Raw genomic sequence first — 14,830 nt, forward strand, 5'->3', positions numbered from 1 at the left:
TTATTCCCAGATAAAGTTGTGTATGTGAGTTTGTTGGGTGTATTTTATATTATATTGTTAAAATCTCAGCAGCAAATACCGTAGCTGAATATTTCTGTAACTGTATCTTCATGTTGTTAAGAAACAAGAACTGCCTGGAAACAAATATGTACAGGATGAGGAGGATGTGTGTGGATTCTTTTTTTGCTCTTTCTTAGTATCTTGGAACTATTAATGCTAGGACTTTTTACTGGTTTCAAAATGAGATCAAAAATCTGTTGATAGAGGAGTTATATGCTCGTCCACTTTCAAGATCACTGGTAATATCTTCAGTGGTTTCTTCTCAGTACCAAAATAAGGAAACAGCTTCTCAGTGAAATTGTGTTTGAAGGTGTGTATGAGTGTGTTGGCATCCAGATCAAAGAATGAGAGCTTCCCTCTGTCATACTCCAGCTGAACTCTGACCCTCTGCAGCTTCTTTACTGACAACAATGTACCTGTATCTGGTGTTGTTTGTACTTTGTACTTTTCATCCTGGAAACTTAATTGCCAGAAACCTGACAGTGCTTGTACCTTTCTCTCATAAGACTCATTTACAACACCAAAGCCCCAAAATCCCTCTTCTCCAACCTCAACATCCCAAATGTGAGTCCCTGAGTCGAAGCCCTCAGAGCCCAGAACAACTTTATAATGGTCAAACCTCTCTGGATTATCAGGAACCTTCTGTCTCCCTCCAAATGTCACACTGGTCAGATCGTCAGACAGGATTAGGTGTGATTCAGCTGTGTTTGGATCCAGAATCACAGGAGTGTAGGAGACCTTCTCCTTCATCTTATTCCAGATGTTGTAGGTCAGGTTGCCCAGGTGTTTAGCCACATCTATCAGAGCTCCTGAGTCCAGCTGTGGAGCATCCAACAGGGGGCGCTGCTCAACTCTGATCACTGCAACCTTGTAGTTGTGGAGGAATGAGACGTCTTCAGCTCTCAGTTCCTTCTCTGTGGCTCTGATTGTTTCTGAAAGAGTTTTTATCTCTCTACTCAGAGACTTAATCTTCTTCTCCATTTTTCTTAACTTCTGCTTTTCTTCCTGCCTCAGAGCAGCCAGCCTGGCCTTCTCTTCATTTTGTAGAAACTGCTGAAGCTTTTTAAACTCCTCCTTTATCTGCTTCTCCGTCTGCTGTGCCTGGACCTTTATATGTTCTGCTGTTTGATCAAACTTTCTTTTGACTTGTTCAAACACCTTCAGTTTATCATGTAAGGGCTTCAGGTGTTTCTGAAGCTCCTCTCTGTGATCCTGGGCGGCTTCTTCAATTGGGTTGAATCTGTGGTCTTTGTGTGCTATTGAATCTCGACAGACGACACACACCGGCTGCTGATGATCCAAACAAAAAAGTCTGAGTTTCTCATGGTGCAGACTGCAGAGAGGCTCAGGCACTGCAGAAGGTTTTTTATCTCTCTGCAGTAAGAAAGCCTCACACAGGTTCTTTAACGCCAAGTTACGGGTCAGATCATTTGACAGGTTTATCTTCTTACACAGTGGGCAGTTGTGTTCTAGAATCTTTCTCCACCACATCTGCAGACAGAATCGACAGAAGCTGTGGCTGCATGACAGGATGACAGGATCTCTATAGATGTCGTGGCAGACGGGACAGGAGAGATCCTTTTCCGACTGAGAAGACATTTTGTCCTGGAGTGACAACAATGAAAACAATGAGGCGTCCACTCAAGAAGTTTCTTCAAACTTACTTTCCCTTCTGTAAAACTTCTGTTTGTAACATGGAATCAGCAGCATCGTGTTGAAGTGTCAGTATCCTGATATTCCCTGTATTTCAGTGTTCCCCGTATCCTTCTGTCGTTGAACGTCCTCTCTTTTCTAACAAAGAATCTAAACACATAGTCCAGAAACTGAAAGTGTCACGGTGAATGTAATTTGACACCAGTATGAGCAATGAATGAGGAAGATGCATACTTAAAAGGGTGTGTGATTCATTCCTATATGGGGGGGAGAGAGGTGTTGTAGAAATGGTGGTGCATGAAACCAGGTTGTCTTTATTACTTTAATTTAATTTTGTAAGAGGTTCAAAGAACAGTACAGATTATGGCAACACTTTGCATGTTTTTGGTAAAGTTATCTACCAAAGTCACAGGATGCCATTAGAACACTGAGTTATAAAAGGTAACTAATATGTCAACATCTGAAGGATTACATGAGCACAGAATATGTTAACATGAAGCATTTCATTCAGCAATGTATCCTGACAAACAGAAGAAGTCTCCTGTTACAAAGGGTGCAAACAAAGAATACACACAGGCTAACAATGCTGACAAGAAATTATAGCATTAAAAAATAATTTCAAACACTAAAGCATAAATAGGGCCTAACAGTTGTGTTTTTAAAAAAGAAACACCAAAAACAATGACCAACATAAAAAGATCAATGTGCTTAAGTAACTCTGTAAGTTGAAGAGAAAAGGAGACAGATTAGTGGTTACTGCTGCTGCAACATGTTTTTGCATCGTAAAAGAATAGAAAAAGCAGCCTCCTGCCATTCTGTGTTCAGGTTTGAGAAAATCCAATAAAAGGAGATTTTTGTAAAAGGAAAGATGCTTTGTTTTGCTTGTTGATAAACTTAACTGTAGATCACCTATGAATCATTCAAGCATACAGTTAGGTCCATTCATATTTGGACAGAGACATTTTTTTTTCTAATTTTGTTTCTGTACATTATCACAATGAATTTTAAATTAAACAAGTCAGATGCAGTTAAAGTGCAGCTTCCAGCTTTAATTCAGTGGGTTGAACAAAAATATTGCATAAAATGTGAGGAACTGAAGCATTTTTAACACAATCCCTTTATTTCAGGGGCTCAAAAGTAATTGAACAAATTAAATACCTGAAAATAAAACGTCCGCTTCGTTACTTGGTTCAGGCTGCTATGCCTTCACTGCAATGGCAGCCTGAAGTTTTCTTTCTTACTTTTTTTTTTGTTTGGTGCCAGTTTTATTGCAACACTTGAGAGCAGTTCTGTCTGGCTCAGCAGTCGTACTTTTAAGTATGTATGTGACATCTACGAGGAGTTCAAATAACTTAATGTTATTTTCAATCAACCTAGCCTCTGTACTGAACAATGGCAAGTTACAGTTGTCATAGTAGATCCGAGTCCTCTCTGGCACACAGGACGGGTTAATCCTGTCGCTCTTGTTCGAAAACCTGCCCTTCCTAATTCCACAGTCTTCCGGGAGCCCCAGTCTTGAATTCATGGAAATCACCAGATGCTTGGTTTCCTCCTTTCTAATGCTCTGCCAGGCCTTTACTGCAGCAGCTGTCAGTTGCTGTTTGTTTGTAGGCCTTTTTGCCCAAAGTTTAGTCTTCAACAAGTAAAACGCTCAGTTGGGTTAAGACAAGGTCGTAGATTTGGCATGGACGGAAGGGACATGTCCCCACCAATATCCAGCGATTATTGAATTGTCCCCACCAATAATTTGATCTCTTCGAGTAAAGAAAAACAAACACGATAGAAAGAAAAAAAACGAACTGTCAACGTCTCATTCACCCAGCGGTGCAGAAAGAGTTAAATTACGTTCTCTACTGGAGTCCTACCGCATGTGACAAAAATATGGCCAATGTGATTGGCTGTGCCTTTCAGGGAGCTCTGTTTAGTTTTAGCAGTGGCAAGCCTGCGCTGCGAGGAGGAGAGGAGGATGACAGAAAAAAGGAAGAACCTGGATATAAAAAAGTATTTTTCAAAGAAACCTAGCGTGCAGACCCTGAATTGGGACACAACCATAGTCTATTCGCACACGAAAACTTTAGACTAGTGATGCTCGAATCATGAACGAATCGTTCAATACTCGAGAATCACTTTACTGACTCATGAATCATGATTCACATGCCCAACTGACTCACTGACTCATCCCTGTTGCTGTTAGCAGCAATGTATCTAGCTTATAATTAAAATTGTGGAGAAAAACACAACATCCAGTATCTTAACTAAAGAAATTCTGCTCTTAACTGGAAGAAAAAACCCCAAGTAGAAGCTCACATCAAGAAAATAGAGATTGAAAATGTGACGTCATTCAGGGACAAAACCGCAAAGGATTCTGGGAACTCGTGGCAAGAGGTACTAGCGCACACAGGCTTTCAATTGAAATCAGTACCAATTCAATTGAAATGGTCCTGTACCCATCCGTAGGTAAACTGTACCTGGGCTTGTTGCAGTGACCTGAAGTTGCTAAACTCCATGAGTGTATGCACTCACTCCAAGAACCATATAATTATAAATATGAGCGTGGTGAAAGTTGGGCAGCACGCTAACGTATTTTGTCCACTCTGTGTGCTCGTAAGGGTCTGACCCTTTCACTCCTTTGATTTTTTCCTCGTGTCTTTTCTTTGCCTTTTCGTCGAGTCTGTCTTTGTACGGACCGGCATTGTTCTCCTTCGTTTTGTACATAACTTTTTGGGGGGCAAAGAAAAAGAAAGAAGGTTTTGGAACCGGAGAATGAACATTTTGCAGTGCTGCAAATGCTTGCATTTGATGCAGGTACTTGGATTGTTTTGCCACGAGTTCCCGGCATGCAATGCGCGAAAGTCACGTGGTCTGTCAATCTCTATACTGTACCTTCTTGCACGTCTCTGTTTCCTGTGTGTGTTGTTAGAAATCAAACTGTAACTTTAGGAAAAAATATGCCAAAAGCACATTTACAATTACTTATGACCGTTTTTAACTTCTTTTCTTCAGACCAAATCCCCTGTACACATATACTGACTCAGAGGATGAGCAGCCTACAAAAAAAGGTTTCCCCAGGTGCCTCGAGTGAAAATTTGAAAAGTTGTCTGTATTCTTAAATAAATTTCTAAACAGCACTCACGTCGATGTCTTCCCTATAAAGGGTATGCTTTTAAAATAGTTTTAAAGCTGCATCACAATGCCATTGTACTCTTATCTTCAGAACACCAGTTTATACTCCTGAATGTCATCCTTTTGTGATTTATTTTTTCTGTAGATTCCAGAGACTCTGTGAGGCCACTATTACAAGGCAAGTTCGAAAATCTTGGAATTTCAGAGTTTACATGGTATAAATGGTAAATGGCCTGTATTTGTATAGCACTTATTAGTCTCTAAGGACCCCAAAGCACTTTACACATTCAGTCATCCACCCATTCACACACACATTCACACACTGGTGATGGCAAGCTACATATACAAATATCAAATATATGTGACAGGAAAAAACTAGTAAACACTTTTAGCAGTTACAACAACTTATACTTGAATGCAGAATGTTACACCGTCACTTATGGATATATTAGTTTTTTGCCTCTCACTGCTTAAGCCATTAATCTTTCTAGAATTGTTTTTTTAAACAGATGTGACCTCACAAAAGATGTTAACGATGCTGTCAGACCTGACCAGAGCAGTTAACGAACTCCGTGAGGAGGTCAGAGCCAAGCGCCATCCCTGCTGCAATGAATCATTAGATGCTGGGGTACTGCTGCTGGATTTGCCCTTGCACAACATGGAGGAGCTAAACAATGCAGAGGCAGCTCTTCAATCACAAGAGGCAAATAAGGCAATAGTAAGTATATAAAGGTTATGTTCACTTTGTAACTATTGTAGTGTAATAGCTGTCAGATGTGATTTAAATACATAACAACGGCCTGTTGATTAAACACACAAGCACTTGCGTACACATTTAAGACATGAGACACACTAATTCCATCTCTTAAAATGTGTCTATAGGTGAGACGCTTTGCCTTGATTGGAGGGTCCGCCGCACCGCCAAATGAGCTGGCCTCGGTACTCAACTGGGCAGGGAAAAAAACCAAGGACCAGAGAGAGCAAAAAAGAGCATTTAAAGAGACAGCGCTGTGCAGATGCATATTTGGTAAGTTTTACCGTTTATTGTAGTTTTATGAGCCTAAAGTGAACAATAAAGGGATTAATTGATCTGCTGGGTGCGCTTCACAATTCCTATGTCTGGTTTTTGCTATATTACTTTGTCTTTCTTAATAACAAGACTTTCATGTCCGGTTAATCTGGAGATGGAGTCTTTGGTCTTTGGCTTGTTTTGTCCTCGGGTTGTACACTTTGTACAGCCCGAGGACCTCATGTTGTCTTCTTTTTAAAGGATACACGGCACACCATGCTAAGACATATCACATTTTCAGCTCATAGCTCTTTGGGAATCAAATGCGGCAGTTTGTTGATTTCCCCTTGGTGACTTTCATGTTTATCAGCCTAGGAGTTTACATACTTTCTCCCTGCTGGAGAGAATTAAGAAGAGCTTATTCATGTGCTCTAATTCACTTTTTTTGTCTTTTTTGTGTGTGTGTCTATTTTTGTCCTAGATGACCTGATCTTTTGGATGTTGAAAGTAATAAGAACTTAAGCAGAACTGCAGGTCTGAATGTCTGATAGATACACAAACATCTCTCTTCACAAAAAACATTCAATTAAATTTTTATTTATACAGCACCAAATCACAAACACAGTCACCTCAGAAACATTGTAAAGTAAAGACTTTGTGATAATACAAATTATTACAGTAACACTGAAGACTTCCAGGAGACTGAGTACAAGATTGCTTTGTTTCATTATAAGAACGTTTATTTCTCAGTTGCTTTGATTAAATCAGACCGAGTTTAGAAAGAGGCGAAAACTTCACTGATAATGGAACCCTGTGTTTTTCTACACTGACCATCACTGGTAATATTTTCACCGGCAGAGTCTTGGTGCCAATGTATGGAAAAAGCTTCTCAGTGAAAGTGTGTTTGAAGGTGTGTATGTGTGAGTTGGTGTCCAGATCAAAAAACGAGAGCTTCCTCCTGTCCCAGTCCAGCTGAACTCGGAGTCTTTGGAGCTTCTTCACTGAGAGAACTTTATCTGGAAGCGGTGGAGCGGATGCTGTGTATTTTCCATCCTGGTGACAGAGTTCCCAGTATCCAGTGTGTATATGTCCCTTTCTTTGAACAGACTCCTTTAGTACACCGAGACACCAGACTCCATCATTTCTAACCTCAACGTCCCAGCTGTTAATCCCCGAGTCGAAGCCCTCAGAGCCCAGGATGACAAAATAGTTTTCTATCCTCTCTGGGTTGTCAGGAAGCTGCTTTCTCAGTCCCACACTCACACTGGTCAGATCTTCAGACAGGATGAGTTGTGGATGAGCTGAGTTTGGATCCAGAATCACCGGAGTGTAGGAGACCATCTCCCTCATTCTGTTCCAGATGTTGTAGGTCAGGTTGCCCAGGTGTTTGGCCACATCTATCAGAGCTCCAGAAACCAGCTGTGGATCCTCCAGCAGGGGGCGCTGCTGGATTCTTTTCAGTGCAGCATTGTAGTTGTGCAGAAATGAGACATCTTCAGCTCTCAGTTCCTCCTCTGTGGCTCTGATTGTTTCTGAAAGAGTTTCTATCTCTCTGCTCAGGGCCCCAATCTTTTCCTTTATTATCTTGCATTTCTGCTTCTTCTCGGCCCGCAGAGCAGCCAGCCTGGCCTCCTCTTCCTTTTTTAGAAACGAGTGAAGTTTCTTAAACTGCTTTTTAATCTGCCATTCTGTGTAAAAGGCCTGGATCTTACTTTGGAGTGCTGTCTGACTGTAATTTTCTTTAACCTGTTCAAATAGTTCCAGTTTCTTCTGTAAGGGCTTCAATAATTCCTGAAGCTCCTTCCTGTAATCCTGTGCCGCTTCATCAATGGGTCTGAATCCGTGACGGTTGTGCACTTTTGAATCTCGACAGATGAGACATGCTGGCTGTTGATCGTGCAGGCAGAAGAGTTTGAGTTTCTCATGGTGCAGACTGCAGAGAGACTCCGACTGTGAAGGTTTTTGAACTCTCTTCATTAAGAAGGCCTCACAGAGGTTCTTTAACACCAAGTTACAGGGCGGATCGTTCAGTAAAGGAATCGTCTTGCATATTGGGCAGGTTTTTATTTTTATCTCTCTCCACCACAGCTGCAGACAGTCTTTACAAAAGCTGTGGCTGCATGAGAGGACGACAGGGTCTCTATAGATGTCGTAGCAGATAGGACAGGAGAGATCTTTTTCAGTCATTTTGCCTACAAAAAAAGAAGAAAGAAAAAAGAACTCAGTTTAAATGTGAATCCCAAAAGTTGGCAAGACTTAAAAAATCTCCTGCCCTCAGGCAGCATTGCATTAAAAACAGGAACGATTGTGTCGTGGAGATCACTGCATGGACTCAGGAACACTCCCAGAAATCATTGTCTGCGAGCACAGTTTGCTGTGCCATCTGCAAACGCAAGTTAAAGTTCAGTCAAAGCAGCCATAACTGATTATGATTCAGAAAAGCACTGCATCTTCTGGACTGACAAGGAGAGAGACCATCCAGCTTGTAATCAATGCTTTCTGAATCTCTGGGGGTGCATTAGTGCCTATGGACTTGCAAATCTGGAAAGGCCCCATCTGCAGAAAGGCATATCGAACAAATGCTCCCATCCAGATGATGTATTCAATGCAACGCACAATTAGATCTGCCTCAAATTAATTTACTGATGTTAGTAAGGTCCTGCTTAAAAATGTCATATTCCTTCAGCAGAGACTCTTTATCACACAGCATACTGGAATCAGTGAAGATGTGCTACTTCCCAACAATTTTAAACCACTTTGGTGATCTAACCAGGCAAATCGAATACATTTTATCCCAGATAGTGAAAGCCCTTGGTCCTCTTTCAGTGTTTGTTAAATCCTCTATCAGGAATTTAAGTTTCACTTTTGACTCGACTCTCACATTGGATGGGCATGTGAAAAGTCTTGTTTTTATCATTTAAGAAATGTGGCTAAGTTAAGCCCTATTTTATCTCGCCCTGAACTGGAGATTGCTATACATGCATTTATTTCCTCATGCTTGGACTATTGTAACTCTTTGTTTGTCTAAGCAAAGGTTCTCTCGTCTGCAGGTCGTGCAAAACGCTGCAGCTATAGGCTGTTGACAAAATCCTCCAAGTACTCACATGTGACACCACTGCTATTTCAGCTACACTGGCTTCCTGTTGAATTTAGAGTCCATTTTAAGATGCTGGTCTTGACATTTAGAGCCTTGCATGGACTGGCGCCGCCCTACATCTACGATCTGCTACAGCCCTATGTCCCTAGCAGATCCCTGAGGTCATCTGATCAGGGCTTACTTGCTATAAAACTATAGTACTATAATATGAGAACTAAGGGTGACAGAGCTTTTGCCACCTTTGGCCCTCAGACTGTGGAACTTTCTCCCTCATACATTAAGAACTGTGGACTCGGTAGTTGTTTTTAAAAAACAACTCAAAACTCACCTTTTTAAAACTGTTTTTGGTTAAATTGTCTGTTTTACCTTTTTATTATTTGTTATCTTATGTGCAGCACTTTGTGATTCTGAAAGGTGCTATATAAATAACATTTTATTTATTTATTATTTATTTATAAATCGAGAACAGCCATCAACACTAAAATCTCTGGCTCAGTAGAGCCGGCTAACCCATTAATCTTGCTTCATAGTTAACCTAAGCACACCAGACACAGGATGGTACTGAGTAAAGAGACAGTACTGTAGACCATTTCACTCAGTGTCCATAAATTGCAACTGCAAGCTCAGAATTTCCTTAACACATTACTTTTGGTTGCTACACTATTAATGAACAAGAGAACATTAAAGTAGATGCACAAAAGAGAAATATTTATTTAATGAAAACATAAAACTTTTAACTGCAGCACACAAATCTGCAAAAAAGTTCAAGTCAAGCAATTTCTTTTTTTAATCAAAGGTAAAAGTTAAATATTTAGAACTACAGTGACAGCGATCTATTCAGAGTGTTTAGATTTGCATTGTATAATGAGGAAGCTTCCTGAAACTTACTTCCTGAGCAGCAGGTTCAGATGTACCCCGGCCTTCCTCCGTTTCAGTGTTCCCGGCTTTCTTCCCCCAGCAGCTGCAATTCCTCTGGTTGTGTCTGCTGCTGATGGTCAGTTTTAACGCATTGGTGACAAAATGAAGCTGTCATGTGATTTTATGTCCACATCGAAAGAGGAAGACAAATAGCAAGTAACATTTCCCTATATGTGTACATTTCTGCCATTCAAAGATGTTCCACTTCAGCAATTCATTCTGAACAAACATTGTGATTAAAAAGACCCATTTTCATGTGTTATTAAGGATTTTACTACAGATTCTAACATATCATATAAAATGAGAGCTTCCCTGATTCTGTTGTTGCCTCTAACAGCCTGTGAGGAAGCTCCCACGTAAGGGGAGGTTTTTTTTTTTTGCCAAAATCTAACCGATGTGATGCCGGTGGTTACTTATGGGTGAAAGTTGAGTAATAATGACTCAGAAGTGCAGTCCACTAATCACTTCCTTTGACAGACTCCCAGCTCTCCCCACAACATCAAAGCACACTCTATATAAAGGCAAGAAAGTGAACACTGATGTGGCTTCAGAGGATTTAGATGATGACAATCTAGCAGAAAGTGCACTCAGAGGTGTACTGTGATTCAGGTTTAAGATAAACAAGTTCTCTTTGTGTGAGCTGGTTCAACAAACATGTACTTTTCAAAAGACTCTTTGAAAAGTACATTTTTAAAAAATGAAGTTCACAAATCTTTTTTTCTTGCCTAAAGATGAATAAAAATACTTAACATTCCTGCCTGAGGTTGTCATAATTCATGCAGTAAAGGGTTATGGGTGTTTTCACACCTGCAGTGTTTAGTCGGTTTAAATTGAACTCTGATTTGTTTTCCCCCTTGGTGTGGTTTGTCTGTGCAGTGTGAACACAGTAATCACACTCAGGTACGGACCAAAACAACAGGAGATGAAACATGTGGATAAAGGGTCCACATGCTGTTCCACTCTCACAGTCACTGGTAATATCATCTGTGGTTCTTTCTTTGTGTAAATACATGAAAACAGTTTTGATCTTCAGGTGTAGATGAATAGAGTTTGGATGAAGAATCACAGGAGTGCAGGAGCCCACCTCCTTCATCTTGTTCCAGATGTTTTAGCTCAGATTGCCACGTATGTCACGTCTCAGGCAGGACCCAAACTGAGGACTCAAAAACATGAGGGGTAAACTAAAAGCAGTTTTATTAAACTTACAAACTTAATACAAAAATAAAGCAAGCAACAGATGGGGAAGGAGAGACAGGTGAACACAATCTAAGTAACAAGACAAGGCGATGCACTGTCAAACTAAAACATTTTGGCTTAAACTTTAAGTTTTAAAAAAGTAACATTTAACAACATAATATTTTAGACCAAGGTGAAAGAACTGCTTTTTAAAATTTTAATAGTATTTGGTCAGAACATATTTATATTTTTGTGTAAAGATACTGAGATATGAGTATACTGGTAGTGCAGCATTTGAACAACGACCCTGAACAGGAACACAGACCAGGACACGTTAATCACAGCAGGAGTCTCAGTGGTGGCGTTCTGTTCATAGCTAAACTTTTACACATATATATATTTCCATCTACAAGTGGAGTGAAGTAACAAAGTTGCATAACAGAGATATTTCTGTGCTTTACTATTAATTCTGAAGTATGCGGATAAGTTATATTCCACCATTGTTCCTGTCATTGTTCGTATCCGATGGTGATGGGTACCATGGGAGTATCCATCACCAATGCCATGCATTTCCTTGTTGGACACACCTGTTACTGGCTATCTGTGGACGTGATTCTGATACTCTGACACCCACATTTATTTTATATGATAGAAATGTTTGATTACAAGTCTATGATTATTTCTAAGCAGACTTCTTCGACCAGCATCTAAACATGCTTAACTACATTGGATATGGACCATATACTCTTTAGATCCCTTTAAACGTGGCTGCTCTTCCAGTGTTACACAGATGGCTGATGGTAGTAAGGTCAGCGGAAGAGTCTTGGTCTCAATGTAAGGAAACAACTTCTCAGTGATAGTGAGTTTGAAGGTGTGTATGAGTGTGTTGGTATCAATATCAAAGAATGAGAGCTTCCCTTTGTCGCAGTGCAGGCGAACTCTGATCCTCTGGAGCGTCTTCACTGCGAGGACTTTGCATGGAAGTGTTGGAGCAACTGCTCTGTATTTCCCATCGTGGCGACTTAATTCCCAGAATCCAGTCTTTAATTGTCCCTTTCTCTTAATTGACTCCTGTAGCACACCGAGACACCAGACTCCATCATTTCTAACCTCAACGTCCCAGCTGTGACTCCCCGAGTCGTAGCCCTCAGAGCCCATGATGATCGAATAGCTGTCAAACCTTTCTGGGTTTTCAGGAAGCTTCTGTTTGCTTCCTTGTCTCACACTAGTAAGATCTGAAGAGATGATGAGGTGTCCTTCAGCGGTGTTTGGATTCAGAATCACAGGAGTGTAGGAAACTGTCTCCTTCATTTTGTTCCAGATGTTGTAGGCCAGGTTGCCTAGGTGTTTGGCCACATCCATCAGAGCTCCAGAGACCACCTCAGGATCCTCCAGCAGGGGTCGCTGCTGGACTCTTTCTGCTGCAGCCTTGTAGTTATAGAGAAACAAAGAGTCATCAGCTCTCAGTTCCTCCTGTGTGGCACTGATGGTTTCAGAAAGAGCTGCTATCTTTTTGGTCAGAGCCTCAATCTTCTCCTGCATCATCCGACTCTTCTGCTGCTCTTCTGTCTTCAGAGCGGTGATCCTTGCCTCTTCCTCCTCAAACAGAAAGTGATGAAGCTTCTTAAACTGCTCCCTAATCTGGCTCTCTATGTACCGAGTCTGCACTACGTTGTGTTCTACAGTGAGGTCACTGTTTGCTTTCACGTATTCAAAGAGCTTCAGTTTATCTTGTAAACACTTGAGAAACACCTGGAGCTTCACTCTTTGATCCTGTGCAGCTTCTTCGATGGGTCTGAATCTGTGGTTGTTGTGTGCTTTTGAGTCTCGACATACGAGACACACGGGCTCCTCGTGGTCCAAACAGAAGAGTTTGAGTTTCTCAGCGTGCAGATTGCAGAGAGCTTCAGATGCTGCTATTGGTGTCTCTGCTCTCTCAGCTCTCTCCTCTAAAGCAGTCTTACACAGGTTCCTTAGCACTAAACTAACAGGTGGGTCAGTTGATGAGGGTATCTTCATGCAGAGTGGGCAGGTTTGGGTGTCCTTCTCCTTCCACCACAACTGCAGACATTCTTTGCAGAAGCTGTGGCTGCATGAGAGGATGACCGGATCTCTGAAGATTTCATGGCAGATCGAACAGGTGAGTTCCTTTTCAGACTCAGATTGTGCAGCCAGTTTGCCCTGGAATCGAAGCAAACCCGCAGATGGCTGTAAAAAAGAAATAGTGCGCTTCACATTTGGGGTTTTTTTTAAAATTCGCTTCCATGGCAATGAACTAGCAGCAGGTTTAGCAGCACTCCAGAGTCCCCGGTGATCTTTCTGCTGTAGTTGGAAAACTCACGTCTCCTCCGGTTACTCGTCCTAAGCAAACTGAACAGAAGTCAAGTCCAACTTTGACTTATGAGGCATGTTATCTGATGCCTATATGGTCAAAGAACGAGGAAAATACATTTCACAAGGTTGCTTGTCTCATGCAGAGAATTCCCCACATTACTGGGTTATCTGCATCTGACGATTGCTACAGAGTCAGCCTTTGTTTCAAACTGATCAACATTTCTGATATAGGCAGGTATATTGAAAGAGAGCATGCACAAACAGTGAGCTAATTATTTGTTTGCACTGTTATATGTCAGGTTTCCTCCTGAGTACTCCGGCTCTCTCCTCCTCACTGATGTTCTTCTTGGTTTAACTGGTGATTCTAAACAGGATGTAGGTGTGGATGTGAGACTGTGTGTTTATACCAGCAGTGATGGTTCCTGCCCCTCCACAATCCTAACTCAGATATAAGATGATGTTACATTTCCCTTTGTGTTTGCTTTATCCTCTCCACTCTTTGGTCCACCTGGGAAAAACGCTCTTCCTCTTTCAGATCTTCAGCATCCCAGTTGCCTGCCTCTTTTTTTTTTCGAGGCCCTGGTATTATTAATTATTTTTCATTAATTTTCAGAAGTAGGCCACAATAGCAATGCAAAGGTAAGTTTTTGGGGTGATAAAAATAAAAATATCTATGCTCCTCAGGATATATCTGAAGTCCACTTGGTCTAACAGCTTTCACTGAGAAACAAGATCTCACCACTCAGTTATTTTGGAACTCCTGTCTTCATATCTAAATGAATACGTCCCCAACTATAATTTCAATGGTCACTGGGATGAAAAAAAATATGCATGAGTTAAAAGGTTAGACCAAAGATTATAAGAAGGAACAACATGACTGAACCACAGTTCACACACCAAAGATAATCTCTTTCGTAACATAGCTGCAGTCAGACACGGCTGCACAATCATGTGGTGTGGATGTTTTTCTGTGGGATTTTTGATTTCTATCGGAAAGATCCTAACTAATCCTAAATCAAATCTAAGGACTCTGCTCTCCAAGGTGAATGACTTCCAAGTGTTTCTCAAGCACCTGCTCATTTATCTCTAGAGCCGCATGAGGTCAGAACTCTGAACCGAAGCCAAAAGATTAGAAAGCCCCGGATAAAGTGGCTGCAGCTTTCTGCTGGGTACCAAGAATCCACAGATTATTGTAGAACTTACACTGGAGTCACCTGAAGAGTTCTCTCTGCTTTGTGGAAACCCAAAGTCTCATTGTAGATTCCTTAACTGGTTTATTGGCTGAACTTTGAATATCAGCTGTCAGTATTTATTTTAGCCCAACGTGACTTTTGGGCCTCCACCTGCCCCCTGCATGTGCAGGTGGAGGGGGATTCATTTGTATGACTTTTGTTTTTCAAATTTAGTAATCTGGCACCAAATCAGTGTGAAAACACCAGCATTGAGAAATAGAATAGACG

The 14,830-nt window shown here is 41.1% G+C and overlaps 3 protein-coding genes across 3 annotated transcripts; all 3 read right to left on the minus strand.

The window, feature by feature from the left end:
• Positions 1 to 2,641, minus strand: LOC120719788 (E3 ubiquitin-protein ligase TRIM35-like). The gene has a single exon (XM_040009271.1). The coding sequence runs from the start codon at positions 1,657 to 1,659 to the stop codon at positions 247 to 249; it is 1,413 nt and encodes a 470-aa protein (XP_039865205.1). The 5' UTR covers positions 1,660 to 2,641; the 3' UTR covers positions 1 to 246.
• A 3,790-nt stretch (positions 2,642 to 6,431) lies between these two features.
• Positions 6,432 to 10,525, minus strand: LOC120719808 (zinc-binding protein A33-like). The gene is made up of 2 exons (XM_040009304.1): positions 9,831 to 10,525; positions 6,432 to 8,037 (listed from the first exon to the last, which is right to left on the minus strand). The coding sequence occupies exon 2, from the start codon at positions 8,030 to 8,032 to the stop codon at positions 6,605 to 6,607; it is 1,428 nt and encodes a 475-aa protein (XP_039865238.1). The 5' UTR covers positions 8,033 to 8,037; positions 9,831 to 10,525; the 3' UTR covers positions 6,432 to 6,604.
• Positions 10,526 to 11,753: 1,228 nt separating this feature from the next.
• On the minus strand, positions 11,754 to 13,055 carry LOC120720190 (E3 ubiquitin-protein ligase TRIM35-like). The gene has a single exon (XM_040009819.1). The coding sequence runs from the start codon at positions 13,053 to 13,055 to the stop codon at positions 11,754 to 11,756; it is 1,302 nt and encodes a 433-aa protein (XP_039865753.1).
• Between the last annotated feature and the right edge of the window lie 1,775 nt (positions 13,056 to 14,830).

The sequence above is a fragment of the Simochromis diagramma genome, unplaced genomic scaffold (genome assembly GCF_900408965.1).
Source record: "Simochromis diagramma unplaced genomic scaffold, fSimDia1.1 OVJJ01000320.1, whole genome shotgun sequence".
NCBI classification, from domain to species: Eukaryota; Metazoa; Chordata; class Actinopteri; order Cichliformes; family Cichlidae; genus Simochromis; species Simochromis diagramma.

Coding starts and splice junctions, on each gene's coding strand:
- LOC120719788 (XM_040009271.1), bottom strand. CDS start 1,659: ATGTCTTCTCAGTCGGAAAAGGATCTCTCCTGTCCCGTCTGCCACGAC.
- LOC120720190 (XM_040009819.1), bottom strand. CDS start 13,055: ATGAAGATACCCTCATCAACTGACCCACCTGTTAGTTTAGTGCTAAGG.
- LOC120719808 (XM_040009304.1), bottom strand. CDS start 8,032: ATGACTGAAAAAGATCTCTCCTGTCCTATCTGCTACGACATCTATAGA.